This window comes from Primulina huaijiensis, chromosome 5 (assembly GCF_012295235.1).
Source record: "Primulina huaijiensis isolate GDHJ02 chromosome 5, ASM1229523v2, whole genome shotgun sequence".
Classification (NCBI taxonomy): Eukaryota; Viridiplantae; Streptophyta; class Magnoliopsida; order Lamiales; family Gesneriaceae; genus Primulina; species Primulina huaijiensis.
Window position 1 is genome coordinate 23,536,952 of NC_133310.1, and position 16,945 is coordinate 23,553,896.

The 16,945-nt window shown below is 37.3% G+C and overlaps 2 protein-coding genes across 2 annotated transcripts; one reads left to right on the forward strand and one right to left on the reverse strand.

The window, feature by feature from the left end:
* Nucleotides 1-12,713: 12,713 nt before the first annotated feature.
* On the reverse strand, nucleotides 12,714-13,235 carry LOC140977771 (uncharacterized). Its single transcript, XM_073442504.1, has one exon. It carries the CDS (start codon nucleotides 13,233-13,235, stop codon nucleotides 12,714-12,716), a length of 522 nt encoding a protein of 173 aa, XP_073298605.1.
* A 2,465-nt stretch (nucleotides 13,236-15,700) lies between these two features.
* LOC140977772 (uncharacterized) lies at nucleotides 15,701-16,539 on the forward strand. The gene is made up of 2 exons (XM_073442505.1): nucleotides 15,701-16,043; nucleotides 16,505-16,539. The coding sequence occupies exons 1-2, from the start codon at nucleotides 15,701-15,703 to the stop codon at nucleotides 16,537-16,539; spliced, it is 378 nt and encodes a 125-aa protein (XP_073298606.1).
* Nucleotides 16,540-16,945: the final 406 nt, after the last annotated feature.

A 16,945-nucleotide genomic window follows, 5' to 3' on the forward strand; every position in this document is an offset into this window, starting at 1 on the left:
TCTCTCGTGAGAAATCTATTTTATTTTGTCCTATGCTAACTTCTTTCACGCGAACTCCATCTTGTGGTATTTTTTCATTAGAATTACAATTCCATATGCGATCATGTGATACTTTAAAATATTAAGCAGTTCGACATCAACTAAAGTAGACAGACATATTACAACACCGCATGCAATACTTACTCTGAAACACACAATCCTTCTATCACACGATATCTTTATGTTATACAACCAGCTTTCACATAGAAATGTTTGTAAGTGAGATTCGACCTGGAGTTTTGTTCAATATTGACTTTAATTGTGTACAATATTGACTTTAATTGTACAACATGTAGCGAAATAATTCAACACACAAAACTTTACGTAAATAAATCAAGATTCAAAAATTATGCATAAGTGAACTTATTTGTGCAGTGTTGTAGTACAAAAGATTTACTAGAAAATATTTTCAGCTTACACAAAATAATGCTAGTGAATAATGAAAAACTAACTCCCTTGATACAACAAGAGATCAAAGTACATCCAAAATATCTATCACCAAAATAATCAAACTACGGATGCAAATTCTAAGAAGTCAAAATCTTGTTCAAAGAATAACTCTCAACCAACAATTCAACGAAGTCTTGTGGTTAAGCTTCTTCAACATCCACGAAAACACAACAAAAACAATGACGAGCTACACATAGGTTCTCCGTTCTTTTTTGCTATCTCTTTCTCTCATCGTCAAAAGTCTCTTTCTGAAGCCTCTATTCTTCAATATATAACGTCTTTAACCTAGAGATTATTCATTGAATAAATGTATACAAAACATGAACACTAGAGTTTCACTAAGAAATAAGCTCTTTTAAATAAAAAGATCATATAACATTAGTGTAGAAAGACAAAACTCTATATTTTTATGCAGAATATTATTAAAAAAATAAAATATAATCAAGGAATTAATTATGTATTGCATGCCAAGACATTTTTGCTTTCAATCTCCCACTTATTGTCTTTCTGGACAAAAGACAGAAAAATTTTTATCAGCAGAACTCCCCATGAGTTAAAGACATATCTTCTCCTGAATTCAACCAAGTTAGACGAGATGTGGTTAGCGACGTTGCAACACTGGACTTGAACACTTATCGATATATTCAATAAGAGTAAAACACTAACACCCGAACAAAACACAAACATAGAAGCTAAAAACCAAATAGATAAACAACAACAAAACCTAAGGAACCAGAGAGATAAACAAGATAAACTAAGGAGTTACATTGCCATCATTGATCTTATCTGTCCTGCTTCTGCACTATCTTCATTTTCTCCCATTTTTGTTGATGTTGCACTTTCTTCTTCTACTCTTGCAGCTTCTTTTCCACTTTTTTGTTCAGAATGCACTGTCACATTCAGAAGTAAGCGGTACTCAGGTATCTGAGCTTCATAGTGTGCTAGAAGTGCTTTAGCATTGGCAATTTGCTTCAGGCCAAAGTCAATCTAGGTGTGTAGAAACGAGGGAGACGACATGATATATCCAGAAGTGTGCATAGTAGATGTCGAGGCCATGTTGCCAACCACAGGGGCAACACCAGCTTCAAACCACAAAAGATCGAACTTTCTATTCCCTTTGAAGCATGATGGTGCAATCTTTAGTCGATCATTAACATTAGAGAGCTCTTCGTCCAAATCGCTAGTAAAGCCATGTGACTCCAAAATTCCATAGATAAGTGAGGGAAATGGCTCCGTCTGCAAACATCAGCACACTCTTGAACACGGGCATTCCAAACTTGAATAAGGTACTCCCAGTACATATGGAGAACAGAACAAGGGCGCTATTCTTGTCACCGTTGTTATATTTGTTGAATGAGTCCAAATACGGATGACTGTTTGTGCAACACTGAATAGAAAGAAGTTAAGTTTGCTGCTGACAGCCTCTTTCGATGTTCCGGAAAGAGCTGAGTCAGTCCTCCTATGAGGACAACAGTTATGTCATTGATATCCGAAGACAATCCTTCTTCATCTTCAGCAGAAGTATTGTAGAAATCATTTATCACAGCTGGATTAAAATTATACACTGTCACTGACGAACACTTGTCCATATTTTTCCGATCTCTCATCACCCACACAGGATGAGAGATTTGTGAAGAATTCCAGAATTGACTTGTGGCAAAAAAGTGCCATTGCTGCCACCATTGACAGAAGACCTCGTTTCTTGATAAACAAGGTTAGTTTTTCCTCCCGTATGCATCCACATTGATATTCTTCTGTTCTATTAATCCACGATTGACATACATGGTCCAATGGCCATAGAGACAAATTTTGTAGAGAATGACTCACTCAAGTCATAATCTTCATTATCGAAGTTGTCCACATTGTTGTCAACATCGTCCTCAACACCGGGAGAAGCTTCATTAAAATTGTTTGTCTTATCATCAATGTCATCAGTACCATCACCTTCAGCTTCAGTTATATACTTTTCTGAGTCAGAGACATCAGACTTTTATGGGCGATTTTCATCAAATTCTTGCATCATTTCAGCATCAGGTTCTTCAACCTCAGAAGATGCTTTCTTGAAGGCTTTTATCATTTTTCAGCCGAGGAAGGAATGTAGCAAAGGATTCTTCATCTTCAGTAAGATTGCTTGGTCCTTTAGACACTACAATTTCATCATCAGAGTTAGAAATTTTATATGTCGCAGTAGGAGCGGACTTTGGTCGAGCCACCAACTCGAAATATTCATCATCCATGGTTGTGGTGAAACTGGAAATACATGATTCAGAACCTCAAAGGCAGGCAGATTTGTCTACTACAGTAACATTGCTCGATTCACCAGGGCAATTGTCTTGAGGGGTGCTGGTTCATGGTCACTCATAACCAATTGAAGTGGATTTGTCTCGTTTGTCGGTGTTGTCACACAATGTGAAACACCAGATGCCCTAGCCATTTTGCTTCTAATATCCTGATGATCGTGACCGGTGCTTGCCATTTTTGTAGAAGAAGAGATGTGTGAAGATCAAATAAAGCAAGAAAAAGAGCAAAATAAGGATAAAAAACTGAGAGTAGATAATAGTAGTGAGCGTGTGAACGAAGAATAAATTAGGGAGGATAAAAATAACACCTCATTCATAGCAATAACGATAACAAAATCAATTCCCGCACAATCTGTTCGTATTTCTTAACAGAATCTCATCTAGCATCTCAACAGTAATAGGGCTTCATGCAATTAAATTTCAAATTAACCACATTTAAATTTTTTCTAGGCTCAACACCACTAATACACTAGAAATCACGAATATACGAAATTAGGAAGATAGAGTTTTCTCCATATGTCTCAAATTGAATACCGACAGCCCACTGAACAAGAGAAAATCACATAAACATTAATATGCATATCCTAATTATTCATAAAATATGATGTAAATAAGAAAGAAAATCAGTTATATGATCAAATTGTGAGGTATTTGTACTTGGTATTGAAAACATCTCCTAGCAACACTCTTAATCTTAAAAATGATTTTAAGGTATTTTCTCCTACACACTCTTAGGCTATTTAAATTACATTTTGATTCAGAAGTGGTAGCTATCACACTAAAAAAAAAGTCTTAGTTGGACTCCCATAAGTAGTTTTTTTCCATTTTCTCGTGTATTTAGACTCAGAAGTAGTAGCTCTCATATTAGAAGAATAGTCTTCATTGGACTCGTTTAGGTAATTTTTTCATATTTCTTCTGGATGGACCTTTTTTATTATTATTATTTTACTCTAACTTTTTCAATTCATTTTTCACATGGGACGTGATCATGGAATGCACGAATATCTCTCAACTAATTTGTGATTTAGTTGGTGTACATACCATGACCAAGAGCATTGATTGAAATTTTTTAAGAAAGACTAGAAGCACATTAGAAATGGCCATCACACGCAAACAATACACAACATAAGATTAATGATTAAATGCAATATGTCTAATGTTCTACAAATGCATATGCATGTTGTCATAGATATTCCAACACCCATGACAACACTGGTGAGTGATTATTATGCACACAACCTGATAGACTTCCTAAGATTAAAAAATCTCTCGAAATCTAATGGTTTTGTGAAAATATCTGTCAATTGGTTGTCAATTCAAATAAATTCCATACAAATTATTCTTTTTTCAAACAAATCTCGAATAAAGTGATGTCTAATGTAAATGTGTTTTGTACGAGAGTGTTGTACTTGATTTTTTTTTTAAATATCAATTGCATTCGGATGATCACAGTATACAATGAAAGCCTCATTATGAAAATCGCAGTCCTCTACCATTTGGTTCATCCATAAGAGTTTTGAACAGCAGCTACCAGCTGTCTCATATTCAAATTCAGTATTTGAAAGTGACACAATTTTTCTTTCTACTATACCATGACACCAAGTTATTTCTTAGGTAGAAACATCCTTTAGTGGTTCGCTTTCTATCATCTATATATTTAGCCCAGCCAGCTTCACTAAACCCAACTAAATTGGTGTTAGTTTCCTTTGTGTACCAATCCTAGATCTATAGTTCCTGATATGTATCTCAAATTCGTTTCACATCCTTCAAATGAGTGATCTTAAAATTTTCTTTATATCCAGCACATAAACATACACTAAATATTATGTCATGGCGATTGACTGCCAATGATGTTGATGTACAAGGTGTTGTCAACACCTTTAGCAGCATCGTCCTCACACAATTTTTCACTAGACATCATGGGAGTTTTCATGCGCTTAGTGTGTTCATTACATAATTTTTCACCAAATTTTTTGCATACTTGCTTTGACATAGAAAAATTCTATCATACAATTGTTTGATTTGTTGTCCAAGAAAGAAACTTAATTCTCCTATCATACTCATTTCAAATGTGGAAGACATACATTCAACAAAATGATCAATATGTTTATGAGAAGAAGCACCAAAGATTATATCATCCACTAAATTTGACATATGAGTATATCATCCTTCAACATTTGAATAAAAAGAGTTTTATTGACATCACCTCGTTTGAAGCCTATGTTAAGTTAATATTCAATCAGCCTACTATATCATGCATGTAGAGACTGCTTCAGTCCATACAATGCTTTCTTTAACTTGTAAACATGGTCCAAATGATGTGGATCCTCAAATCCTTTTGGTTGGTTCACATATGTTTTCTCATTTAAAATGACAATTAAAAAAAATTACACACATCATTTCGGGAAAATTGTTGTAGTTCATCATACATAACATTAACATATAATCCATCCTTTAAAGCTTCATTAACATTTTTTGGATCAATGTTGGAAATAAAAAATTAATATCTTACCTGACAGTATACGAAGTCATTCATACTAGCCCAATAATCTTCCTGGTAGTCAAATTTCTCCTTCCTTCGAGTTTTCAAATCTCGGTGCACATCTCCTATGATTTGGGACGAGGGGTGATTTTTCAGGATTTTGATAGAAATGTCCTTCCCATTATTGTTCATGCCATCATCATCCGGCGTTTCATTACTTTGATGATCATACTCATATTCGGTTAATCTCAGTAGAGGTGTTGTTCGGGGTCTGACAACATCTGTGTTTACCAGCGGCACAAATACTTCCAGTAGCTCATCTTCGTCCTCCTCAATCATCTTTCCTGCCAGATCATGGTCGGTTCTTATTTTTTCAACCCTCAAATTGTGCAGATTGGTAATCTTTGAAAGTAATTTCTTAAATGCATGAAAAGTATCCGATTTTTTTTATAAGAAAACTTATCCATGTAAAACGTGAAAAGTCAACTACACATACAAATGAATTTTTTTTTACCTCCCAAGTTTGCCACTTCCATCGGACCAACAAGATCCATTTGTAACTGTTCAAGGCATTGTGTTGTGCCCAAGTATTACAACACTTGAAGTGGCACTCGTGTTTTCTTGCATTTTTTATATGCCCCACAAACATACGATATTCTAGAAGTCAGATTAGCTCACACGACATCATATTTTACCAAATTCTTCAATGTCTTGAAGTTGGCATGTCCCAACTTTTCATGCCACAAATTGAGTTCATTTACATCTGTATGTCTGCAAGTGTGTTTCTCTCCTTTGATAGCAGTTGTCGACATATTTTTTTCTTGTCATAATGCACACATTTGCTTTATCAAATACTTCGAAAGTATTTTTTGTCAAACTTAACATGCAAGTCATCATCACATGATTGAATATGCTTATTAAGTTGGAATTAATTCCCTCGACATGAAGCACATTGTAAAACTTAAGGAGCCCATACACATTCAGTGTCTTTTTTCTAGCAATCATTTCTTTTGCACCACCTCCATATGTCACTCGGTCACTCTTTAGTTCAACATGATCAGAAAGGTAGTCCTTCAAACCTGTCATGTGACGTGAGCACTCACTATCTAAATATCAAATACATGCAATGCTAGTTTTTTAAGAGGTATAAATAACAGGGAAACGAATTTCAGTCTTAGGTACACAAATCTTCTTCACAGAAGTTCTCTTGGTGGTGGTATTGCGATTGGTGTTGTATGACACTTTGTGCATTCGATCATCTTCCCAGCTCATGTAGTCTTATCTAAGCTAGAAATAGTAGGGTTTGATATGATCATGTTTAAAACAGTAGTGATATACAAAACGACGTCTCCTTTGTTTAAGCTTTTCTGTAGTATCTTGTTTCTATGTCGGAAGGCCTTTGACCATAGGTATGGCCTTAGGTGAAATAGAGGCATCAACACTTTCTTCCACAAAAACAGTTGGTTATGACCTAGAGTTGGACGATTCTCCAATTTCAAACACATCGTTGAATCTCATACTAGCTTTGCTATCATTTCCCTGACACAGTTTCTGTACACCTTCAAGGATAACATTTTCTATATCAACTTCTTGGGTTTCCAGATTGCTTGAATCATGGAGGTTATCACATTAAGGCAAATCAAGCTTGATGAGTTTGGTGAGGTGTTCATCGCAAAGGTTCGAAGGGAGCTTATCAATTCATCCCGTCCAAGCTTAGTGGTGTCTCGCGCTTCATCTATAGCACATATCTTGATATTGAAGCGTTCTGGGAGTGATTTTAGAACTTGGCTGACCAATCTCTCATTTGAAATCAGATGACCAAGATTAAAAATTTCGTCGAAAATTTAACGAGGACGACGATTATAGACAGTAATTGTCTCGGTTTCTTCCATTATCAGATTTCAAACTTGGTGGTTGTCATCCTTAGCTTGGTTCTTCACACGCTTTCAGAACTTTCACAGTGTTTTTGAAGGATTTCTCATGCATCATTACCAAAGACATAGTTGGTGATTAAACTGAACATATTAATGTCAACAGAAGAGAAAATGACATTAAGTTCCTTTGAATTAAAGTTCAAGATTTGAACTTCATCAGTCGTCCATGAACTTTCTGGTTTAATCAAATTGTCATTATCTTCACCAACAGTCTTTGGTGGAGTCCAACCATCGATAACACGTTGTCATGCCCTTTCTTCAATAGATTTATGTATACCATCATTTTGACTTTACAAAGGGCGTTGTTGGATCCATTCAGAACTGTGCTCGGAATGCCTTGTTGACAAGTGGGACTTCCATGGTACTTTTTTTCTGCTAAAAAAAAAAACTAGAATATCACATAGTAACATCAAGTGTCCGCTTTGATATAACTTTAAAAGTGGTTGTTTAACATAAAAATATTGTGTAATAGATGGGTTGTGTGTTTCAGAGTAAGTTTTGCGTACGGTGTTGGAGCATCTAACACAACATGCAACGGAATAATTCAAAACACAGAACTTTACGTAAATAAATCAAGACATAAAAAATTATGCATAAATGAACATACTTGTGAGGCGTCTTAGAGCAAAAGATTAACTAGAAAGTACTTTCAGTTTACACAAAAATAATACCAGTGAATAATGAAAAACTAACTCCCTTAACATAGCAAGGGATCAAAGTGCATCTGAAATATCTATCACCAAAATAATCAAACAACCATGTATGCAAAGTCTGTGAACACGAAATCTTGTTCAACTCTCAACTCTCAACTCTCAACTCTTAACCAACAGTTCGTGTTGTGGTTAAGCTTCTTCAATATCCACGGCAACATAACAAAAACAGCGACGAGCTACACATGTTATTCGTTCTTCTTTGCTCTCTCTTTCTCTCGTCTTCAAAAGTCTTTTTCTACGGCCTCTATTCTTCAATATATATAACATCTTGAACTTATAGATTATTCATTGAATATATGACTACAAAACAGGGAAACTATAGTGTCATTCGGTAATAAACTCTTTTAAATTAAAAAAAATCATATCTTTATATAATATAAATCTTATCATAAATAACATTAACAAAACTCTATATTTTTTATGCATAATATTATTAAAAAGGAAAATATAATCAATGAATTAATTGTGTCTTGCATGCTAATACATTTTTCCTTTCACTCTCAACTAAAAAAAACATAAAAATAAAAAAACTAACCCAACTTGATGTTGTAATACTTTTATTTTTCCATTAATTAAATTTGAAATATAAAGCATTTTGTTGATTTCGTATAAACTGTGAAATTCATCATTTTTGAAATCATGATTTTTACCACTATTTTACAAATACATATTTTTTTTCTTTACTTTTTGTTGTATAAGTCGACATTATTAACCTTTTGCTGTTTCTAAGTAATTTTTGTTAATGATTCTCAATTCGTAAATTAGATTGTCAAAAACTACTAAAAATTATAATTAAATTCTTAATATCCATAAATATAATATAAAACACGAATAAAAATTTAAACTAATATAAACTAAATGTTTTTACTATTACTTTATTTTAATAGACGCATTATTTTAAATTTGTTTCAAATCAAAAGATGTTTCATTCTTGTTTTTATAATTTATCAAATATCTTCTTAGTTTTTTTATAAAATAAAAAAATTAATTTCTTTTAATTAATCCTAATATCCAATAAAAAGAAATATGAAGATTAAGAAATATGAGACGGTCTCACGAGTCAATTTTTGGATTTCTGATTTTGTTGCATCCAACGTAAGTATTTTGTACTTTTTAGTTCTGTTAATATTTCGGCTATTTATTCCGTGAAATAATTAAGAAATTACTTGCTGCAGGGTTGAATAAAGAAAAGATTTAAAAAAAAAGAAAAAAAACATCTCGAATCAAATGAGTTTAAATTTATAAATATTTTTTAATGAAAATTAAGTTAAATTGCCAAATCCAAAAGCTTGGCGGACCACTCCTGGGAATTATGGGTACAGATGAATCTGTATCACACGGCTTATTAAATGGCACCTCCTTTATTTAATACTTAATTAAAATTTTCCTTGACTTAAATAATGAGATATTTTTGGTGTTCGATTCAATTTTTCATTTGATTTATAATATTGTAATTACCAATAGGATGATGCTCTGAAAATTTTCAATTGTAAAGCGTTTTGCTGGCCTGTCGATAATTTCCTATAAAGTGCAAAATTCCTCATATCATATATATATATATATTTTTATATTTGTCATCGATTTCCTTCAAGAAAAGCTAAGATCCTTTTTGTTTAATTGTTTGCACAATATTTGGTATTGCGGGCGTGCCAGGTGCGAAGTTGCACCAATTTGTGTGAAAAACGGTAAAAATCTAACTTCTAACTATCAAACGTAAGTGAATCCTAAATTCGATCGTCGATTCTAATCTCCTAAACTAATATAACGCCAAAAAAGAAGAAAACTACTGGAATTTGAGGAATAAACCCCTGACATTATTTATATTTTCAATAAACCGTAGGAATTTACAAGACATAAAAATAAAACATATAAAGTTGTTGAAATCTAAAACGAGTGAATGCTAGAAATTATACTGGAATGCCTGAAAACTAGTGCTTGAAGATTGAAAATTTTAGCAGAGAGTGTTTGCAGAATTTGTCTGTGTAGAGAGTTCAGTTCTGTTCAGTCGTTTGCCGATTTTTTTTTCTTCCCAGCCGCCATGCGGTTTCTCTCCACTCCCCCATAAGCCCATGATCTTTCCACCACTTTCTCACGATCTCCATCTATCCTCTCACGTTCTTCTCCCTTTTGGCGCTCTGTGACCAGTTTTGAATCGATAGAAATCAATCTGCCACACTTAACGGGCCTATATAATTTAATTGGGCTTGTGATTAAATTGGGCTTTCATAATTAATTATTTTTAGCCCAAACAATTGCCCCCCGCAAGCATTGGCCCATTGGGCCAAAATGCTTGAATGTAGCCCGGTCCGACCCATTTATTTGTAGTGGCCCACGACCATTTATCTGTGAATTGACTTTGTATCAATGGGCCGTTCACCCAAAGCCCAATTCATATTTGCTTTTTAAACATTCGGCTCTCCATATTCACCTTCGATTCAAATTCTGTAGATTGCCCCCTTCATTTTTCCCGCCTTTTCGTCCAATTGCTCGTCGCTGTTCGTGAGGGAGAGCGTTGTTTCTTAAAGTCCGTTCGCCTCACCTTTGCCGTCGTTTCCCCTACGCCGTGGTTGCTGAAGATTCCACAATGGTTCAAGATTTCTCTTCATCGCCTCACCCTGACTCCCGCGCCACAGGTTCGTCTTCTTCTCAAGCCCACGTCTCCGCCCCGGCACCTATAGCGTTCGCCGGTTCTGCCACTGGTGTTAATCCTTTCCTCGCCGTCGCTGGGTCATCGATGGGTCTTCCAACGAGCGTTGGGCCGTCTTCTTCCGCAGGGGCGAACGTCCCTCTCGGCTTGGGTCACCATTTAACGACTGCCACTGCTGGCTTCGAAGTTTCTACGGCTGCCTTTGTTCCTTCCACACGATGTTCAGTAGTCCCACCGGCCTTCGCGGAGCCTTTGGCACAACCGACCTCCTTTAGAAGTTCACCACTTTCTACTGCCATGGGTAATTCTTTCTCTTGAACTTTATTTAATGTTTCTCGATTCCTTGAATATTGTTTGTCGTCTTGATTGGCTCGCAATTCTATTTCCTGCTTTGTATGATTAATCTTGATGTGTTCGAGAAGAGAGTGTGACTCTCCGTACTAGGGTCTTGTACTGATTCTTGTCTGAGAAGCGGTACAATAAACATTTACGCTTATTTGTCTGATCTGTCTACCTTTAAAAGGGAAATTACGAACTTCGGTGTTGTCTGGCCATACATTGGCCTTTGCTTTATAGGTGCGGTAGATTGGCCATTGTTTGGCCATGTAGTATACATCAGTAGCAATTGGTTTTCTGAATATTTCTTCCGTGCGTGCAGTGGTTTTTAATCCAGACCCATCTACTGGCTCTACATTTACCTCTAGTGTCATTTCCACAAGCGGTGAAAAGAATAGGTGTGTAGCCTCTTGTTGTATATGTGGTTCGATCTTCACAGGTAATACCGGATTGAGAATTGGCCATGGGTTGGCCTCAGTTCTCCAGTATATTCGACACTTAAGCTTTGGTATCATTTGGGGCTTTTTGAAACACAGGTACCTCTCAAAACCCTTATGTGATCTTATGTGCTCTTACATGCTGCATATATGCTCTTATATGCCACGTCCATTCAAGACGATTCTCTCATCCCTAACATTATGCATTGCACTTCAGTCGGATCCCTTTCCCGCATACACGTATATGCATTTGCATTTCAGTCGGACCCCTTTCCCGCATACACGTATATGCATTTTCACTTCAGTCGGACCCCTTTCCCGCATACACGTCTACTTATTGTTCTTGCATGCGGTGATTCCGCTTCATATTTGTTGACTGTTGGATTGATGTTGTGGTTGTTGGGTGCTGGATGTGGGACGAAAGTGGATTTGTACGAGGTGTTGTTTATTGGATGTTTAACCCGCCTCACTTCAATATCTTCAAGAAAAACCATAAGTTGGCTTTAAAACTCCCCGCTCGCGATTATTTCCTCTCCTGATTCCTTATTGAGACAAAATGAATTCAATATGATAAAAGTTGGCCTATTGGCCAACTTTAATTGATCTTTCTCGTTTTTTAAATCATAACCAACAAATATTTACATTAGTGGCCCTAAGGCCTACTTAAAATAAAATCTTACAACATGAAGCCAACATACAAAATGGCTAGATAGCCTATTTTTATACCAAAGTCAACCACTGGATCTTCTTGGGGTTCGCATAACGCCCTTGTTCTTTTCTGTTCTTTCTTTATCACCCGCTATTCTGCTTGGTGAACATCAACTCCCCGCTCGGTGCTTTTCTTTCTTGCCACATGCTAAGTGGCCTGAAGGCCTACTTCATGAGTCTATAACTGCAAATGCAAACAATCAAGTCATGTAATGGCTGCATGGCCCACTTTACTTCATCATTCTCATTATCAAATCATGGCCAATCGAACATTTATATCAATGGCCCTAAGGCTTACATCACATGAAGTTTCGAAGTAACTACACATATATAGAAGTGGCCAGCAAGCCTACTTTGTCAATGATTTCCCATAACATAAGAATAATAGACACATCAACCAAATGTATGTTCAAGTGGCCATAAGGCCGACTCCCCCACACACTTAATTTCCTTTCAAGCATCCCGAAAGCTACTGTGGACTCGAATTATCACCGTTCAAACAAAATCTGGTCCCTGAAAGTGGCTATAAAGTCCACTTTGTTCTCCATATTTCACGATATGCAAGTAGTAAAAAACAAAGGTATGCCAAAGTGGTCCACAGGCCAACTCCTTGCTGGATGTCAGCCTCCCTGCTTGCTTTACTCATTTGCGTTTCCTAGTTCATTCCTCATGCTTGGAAATATGGCTTTAAATACTTGCCATTTATACATCTTTTGTGTGGTTGGCCATCTAAGCTTGATAGCCAATATGCATTGCCATCTAAGACCTTGTGCACCTTGAATGGTCCTTCCCAATTTGGTGACCATTTGCCTAAGTCTCTGTCCTTTGTCCCCAAGGACAATATGGTTTTCCACACAATATCTCCTTCTTGGAAGTTTTTCTTGTTGATTCTTCTGTTATAGATCCTTGCCACTTTCTGTTTTTGTAATAGCAGAGCATTGTACGCTTGGATTCTCAGCTCATCCAGTTCTTCTAACTCCATGATCATTGCTTCATTATAATGTTCAATGAGGAGTTCATTTTCCCTTGCCACTCGCATTGATGGCACCATAATCTCCAATAGGAGCACTGCATCATGGCCAAAGGTAAGGGAAAAAGGGCTCACTCCAGTGGCTGTCCTCTTGGATGTTCTGTACGCCCACAAAGTTTCTGATAATAGCCTTGGCCAATCCCTGGGATTCTCCTCCATCATCTTTTGTAGAATCTTTATCAACACTTTATTTGACGCTTCGGCTTGCCCGTTGGACTGTGGGTAGTGAGGGGACGAGTTTAGTAATTTGATTCCCTAGTCTTCTGCAAATTCCCTCATATCTGAGCCCGTGAACATAGTTCCCTGCTCCGTGGTCAATGACTCTGGAATTCCAAATCTATGAATAATATTTTTTTTTTCACAAAGTTAATGACATCCCCTTGCTCCGCTTTCTTCAAAGGCACTGCTTCTACCCATTTGGTGAAAAAATCTGTAGCCACAAGCTATTTGGTGTGAAAGCAGGAAACTTTTTGGGATTTCTGGTACATCAGATGGGAGTTGAAGTGGATAAAAACAAAGCCAAAGCTATTATGGAAGCAAATCCGCCTAGAAACAAGAAAGAGTTGCAACGCTTTCTTGGGCAAGTAAATTACTTGAGCCGTTTTATCTCTAACCTTGCAGGGAAGACCAAAGAGTTTTCACAGTTGCTGAAGCTCAAAGATAGCAGGGAGTTCAAATGGGAAGATTCTCATCAGAAAGCATTTGACGTGATAAAAGGATATTTATCCAATCCACCTGTTCTTATGCCTCCCAGGTATGGAATGCCCCTTAAATTATATATCTCTGCTGCCCATGAGTCAATTGGATGTTTACCAGTTCAAAACAATCATGAAGGAAATGAGCAAGCCATCTATTATTTGAGTAGATTCATTACTCCAGTAGAGGTAAAATACTCTGTGATTGAAAAACTATGCTTAACATTGTATTACGCATGTACTAAGTTAAGGCATTATTTGATTCAATCAAGAGTGTTTGTGGTGACTAAAACCGATTTGATTAAACAAATGCTTAATAGACCCATCCTCTCTGGGCGTATCGGCAAATGGTCTTTAGCATTGGCCGAGTTTACATTGATCTACTACCCCCAAAAATCAGTAAAAGGCCAAGCTATAACCGATTTTTTAGCTGATCATCCTTCACTTGATGAGTCTATTGGAGAGCAGGTTGGTTTTCCGGTTTGTGGAATAGAAGTTCGACCACGGGAGTTGAAGTTCCATGGATCAAGTACAGAAACAGCAGCCGGAGCTGGTATTGTGATCACCTCCCCAAGAGGTGTGAAAACCGCTCTATCCTTTAATTTGGGTTTTCCATGCACCAACAATCAGGCGGAATACGAAGCACTGGTCATTGGATTAGAAATTCTGAAAGATTTAGGGGCGAGGGAATTGTTAATATCAGGGGATTCTCAGCTGGTACTCAAACAGCTGTCAGGGGAGTTCAAATGCACAAGTTTGTCCTTGGCTCCATACTATACCGCGGCATCCCAACTTCTAGATGATTTCGAGGAAGTGTCATTAATACACGTCCCAAGACAAGAAAATTGGGAGGCTGACGAGTTGGCACAGGTTGCTTCGGGATTGAAGATATCTCCAGAACTTACACACAGGCTAGTGTTGATCCAGAAGAAAAACCACCCTTCAATCCAGCAAAGGGGAATTCAGGTAGACACGTTCAATTTGGATATAAACTTAGCTGGTGACTGGAGAGATGACATAAAACAGGTGTTAGAATCAACCGGGAGAGATATTCCACATGGTTTAAAAATGAGAGCTCTTAATTACGCCTTAGTGGAGGGAGATTTGTACAGGAAAGGTTTGGATGGTTTGCTCCTCAGATGCATAGGTTTTCCAGAGGCTTTGGAGATCATGAAGCAAGTTCATGAGGGAGTGTGTGGAGCGCATCAATCTGGAGTGAAGATGAGATGGTTGATAAGGAGGTATGGCTACTATTGGCCGTCCATCCTGAAAGATTGCATCAAATACGCTAAGGAATGCCAACCATGTCAGAAACACGGGAACATCCAAAGAATTCCGGCGGATGAACTCCACAGCGTTGTCAAACCATGGCCGTTCAGGGGCTGGGCCATGGACTTAATAGGGAAAATCTACCCCGCATCATCTAAAGGCCACTCATTCATCCTTGTGGCTACAGATTTTTTCACCAAATGGGTAGAAGCAGTGCCTTTGAAGAAAGCGGAGCAAGGGGATGTCATTAACTTTGTGGAAAAAAAAATATATTATTCATTGGTTTGGAATCCCAGAGTCGCTGACCACGGATCAGGGAACTATGTTCACGGGCTCAGATATGAGGGACTTTGCAGAAGACTATGGAATCAAATTACTAAACTCGTCCTCTCACTACCCACAGTCCAACGGGCAAGCCGAAGCGTCAAATAAAGTGTTGATAAAGATTCTACAAAAGATGATGGAGGAGAATCCCAGGGATTGGCCAAGGCTATTATCAGAAACTTTGTTGGCGTACAGAACATCCAAGAGGACAGCCACTGGAGTAAGCCCTTTTTCCCTTACCTTTGGCCATGATGCAGTGCTCCCATTGGAGATTATGGTGCCATCCATGCGAGTGGCAAGGTAAAATGAACTCCCCCTTGAATTTATAATGAAGCAATGATCATGGAGTTAGAAGAACTGGATGAGCTGAGAATCCAAGCGTACAATGCTCTGCTATTAGAGAAACAGAAAGTGGCAAGGATCTATAACAGAAGAATCAACAAGAAAAACTTCCAAGAAGGAGATATTGTGTGGAAAACCATATTGCCCATGGGGACAAAGGACAGAGATTTAGGCAAATGGTCACCAAATTGGGAAGGACCATTTAAGGTGCACAAGGTCCTAGATGGCAATGCATATTGGCTATCAAGCGTAGATGGCCAACCACACAAAAGATGTATAACTGGCAAGTATCTAAAGCCATACTTTCCAAGCATGAGGGATGAAATAGGAAACGCAAGTGAGTAAAGCAAGCAGGGAGGCTGATATCCAGCAGGGAGTTGGCCTTTGGGCCACTTCGGCATACCTTTGTTTTTTACTACTTGCATACTGTGAAATATGGAGAACAAAGTGGACTCTATAGCCACTTTCAGGGACCAAATTTTGTTTGAACGGTGATGATTCGAGTCTACAGTAGCTTTCGGGCTGCTTGAAAGGAAATTAAGTGTGTGGGGAGTCGGCCTTATGGCCACTTGAATATACATTTGGTTGATGTGTCTATTATTCTTATGTTATGGGAAATCGTTGACAAAGTAGGCTTGCTGGCCACTTTTATATATGTGTCGTTACTTCGAAACTTTATGTGATGTAAGCCTTAGAGCCATTGATATGAATGTTCGATTGGTCATGATTTCATAATGAGACTGATGAAGTAAAGTGGGCCATGCATACGTTACATGTCTTGATTGTTTGCATTTGCAGTTATAGACAATGAAGTAGGCCTTATAGCCACTTAGCATGTGACAAGAAAGAAAAACACCGAGCGGGGAGTTGATGCTCACCAAGCAGAACACGGGTGATAAAGGAAGAACAGAAAAGAACAAGGGCATTATGCGAACCCCAAGAAGACCCAGAGGTTGACTTTGGTATAAAAATAGGCTATTTAGCCATTTTGTATGGTTTTTGGCTTCATGTTGTAAGATTTTATTTTAAGTAGGCCTTAGAGCCACTAATGTAAATAGTTGGTGGTTATGATTCAAAAAACAAGAAAGATCAATTAAAGTTGGCCAATAGGCCAACTTTTATCATATTGAATTCATTTTGTCTCAATAAGGAATCAGGAGAAGAAATAATCGCGAGCGGGGAGTTTTAAAGCCAACTTATGGTTTTGCTTGAAGGTATTGAAGTGAGGTGGGTTAAACA

What these genes read in the sequence shown, in the direction of transcription:
- LOC140977771 (XM_073442504.1), bottom strand. Translation starts at nt 13,235, where the DNA reads ATGGAGGAGAATCCCAGGGATTGGCCAAGGCTATTATCAGAAACTTTG.
- LOC140977772 (XM_073442505.1), top strand. Translation starts at nt 15,701, where the DNA reads ATGATCATGGAGTTAGAAGAACTGGATGAGCTGAGAATCCAAGCGTAC. An exon ending in GGATGAAATAGGAAACGCAA is followed by an intron (nt 16,044 to 16,504) that starts GTGAGTAAAGCA and finishes TTGCATTTGCAG; the next exon opens with TTATAGACAATGAAGTAGGC.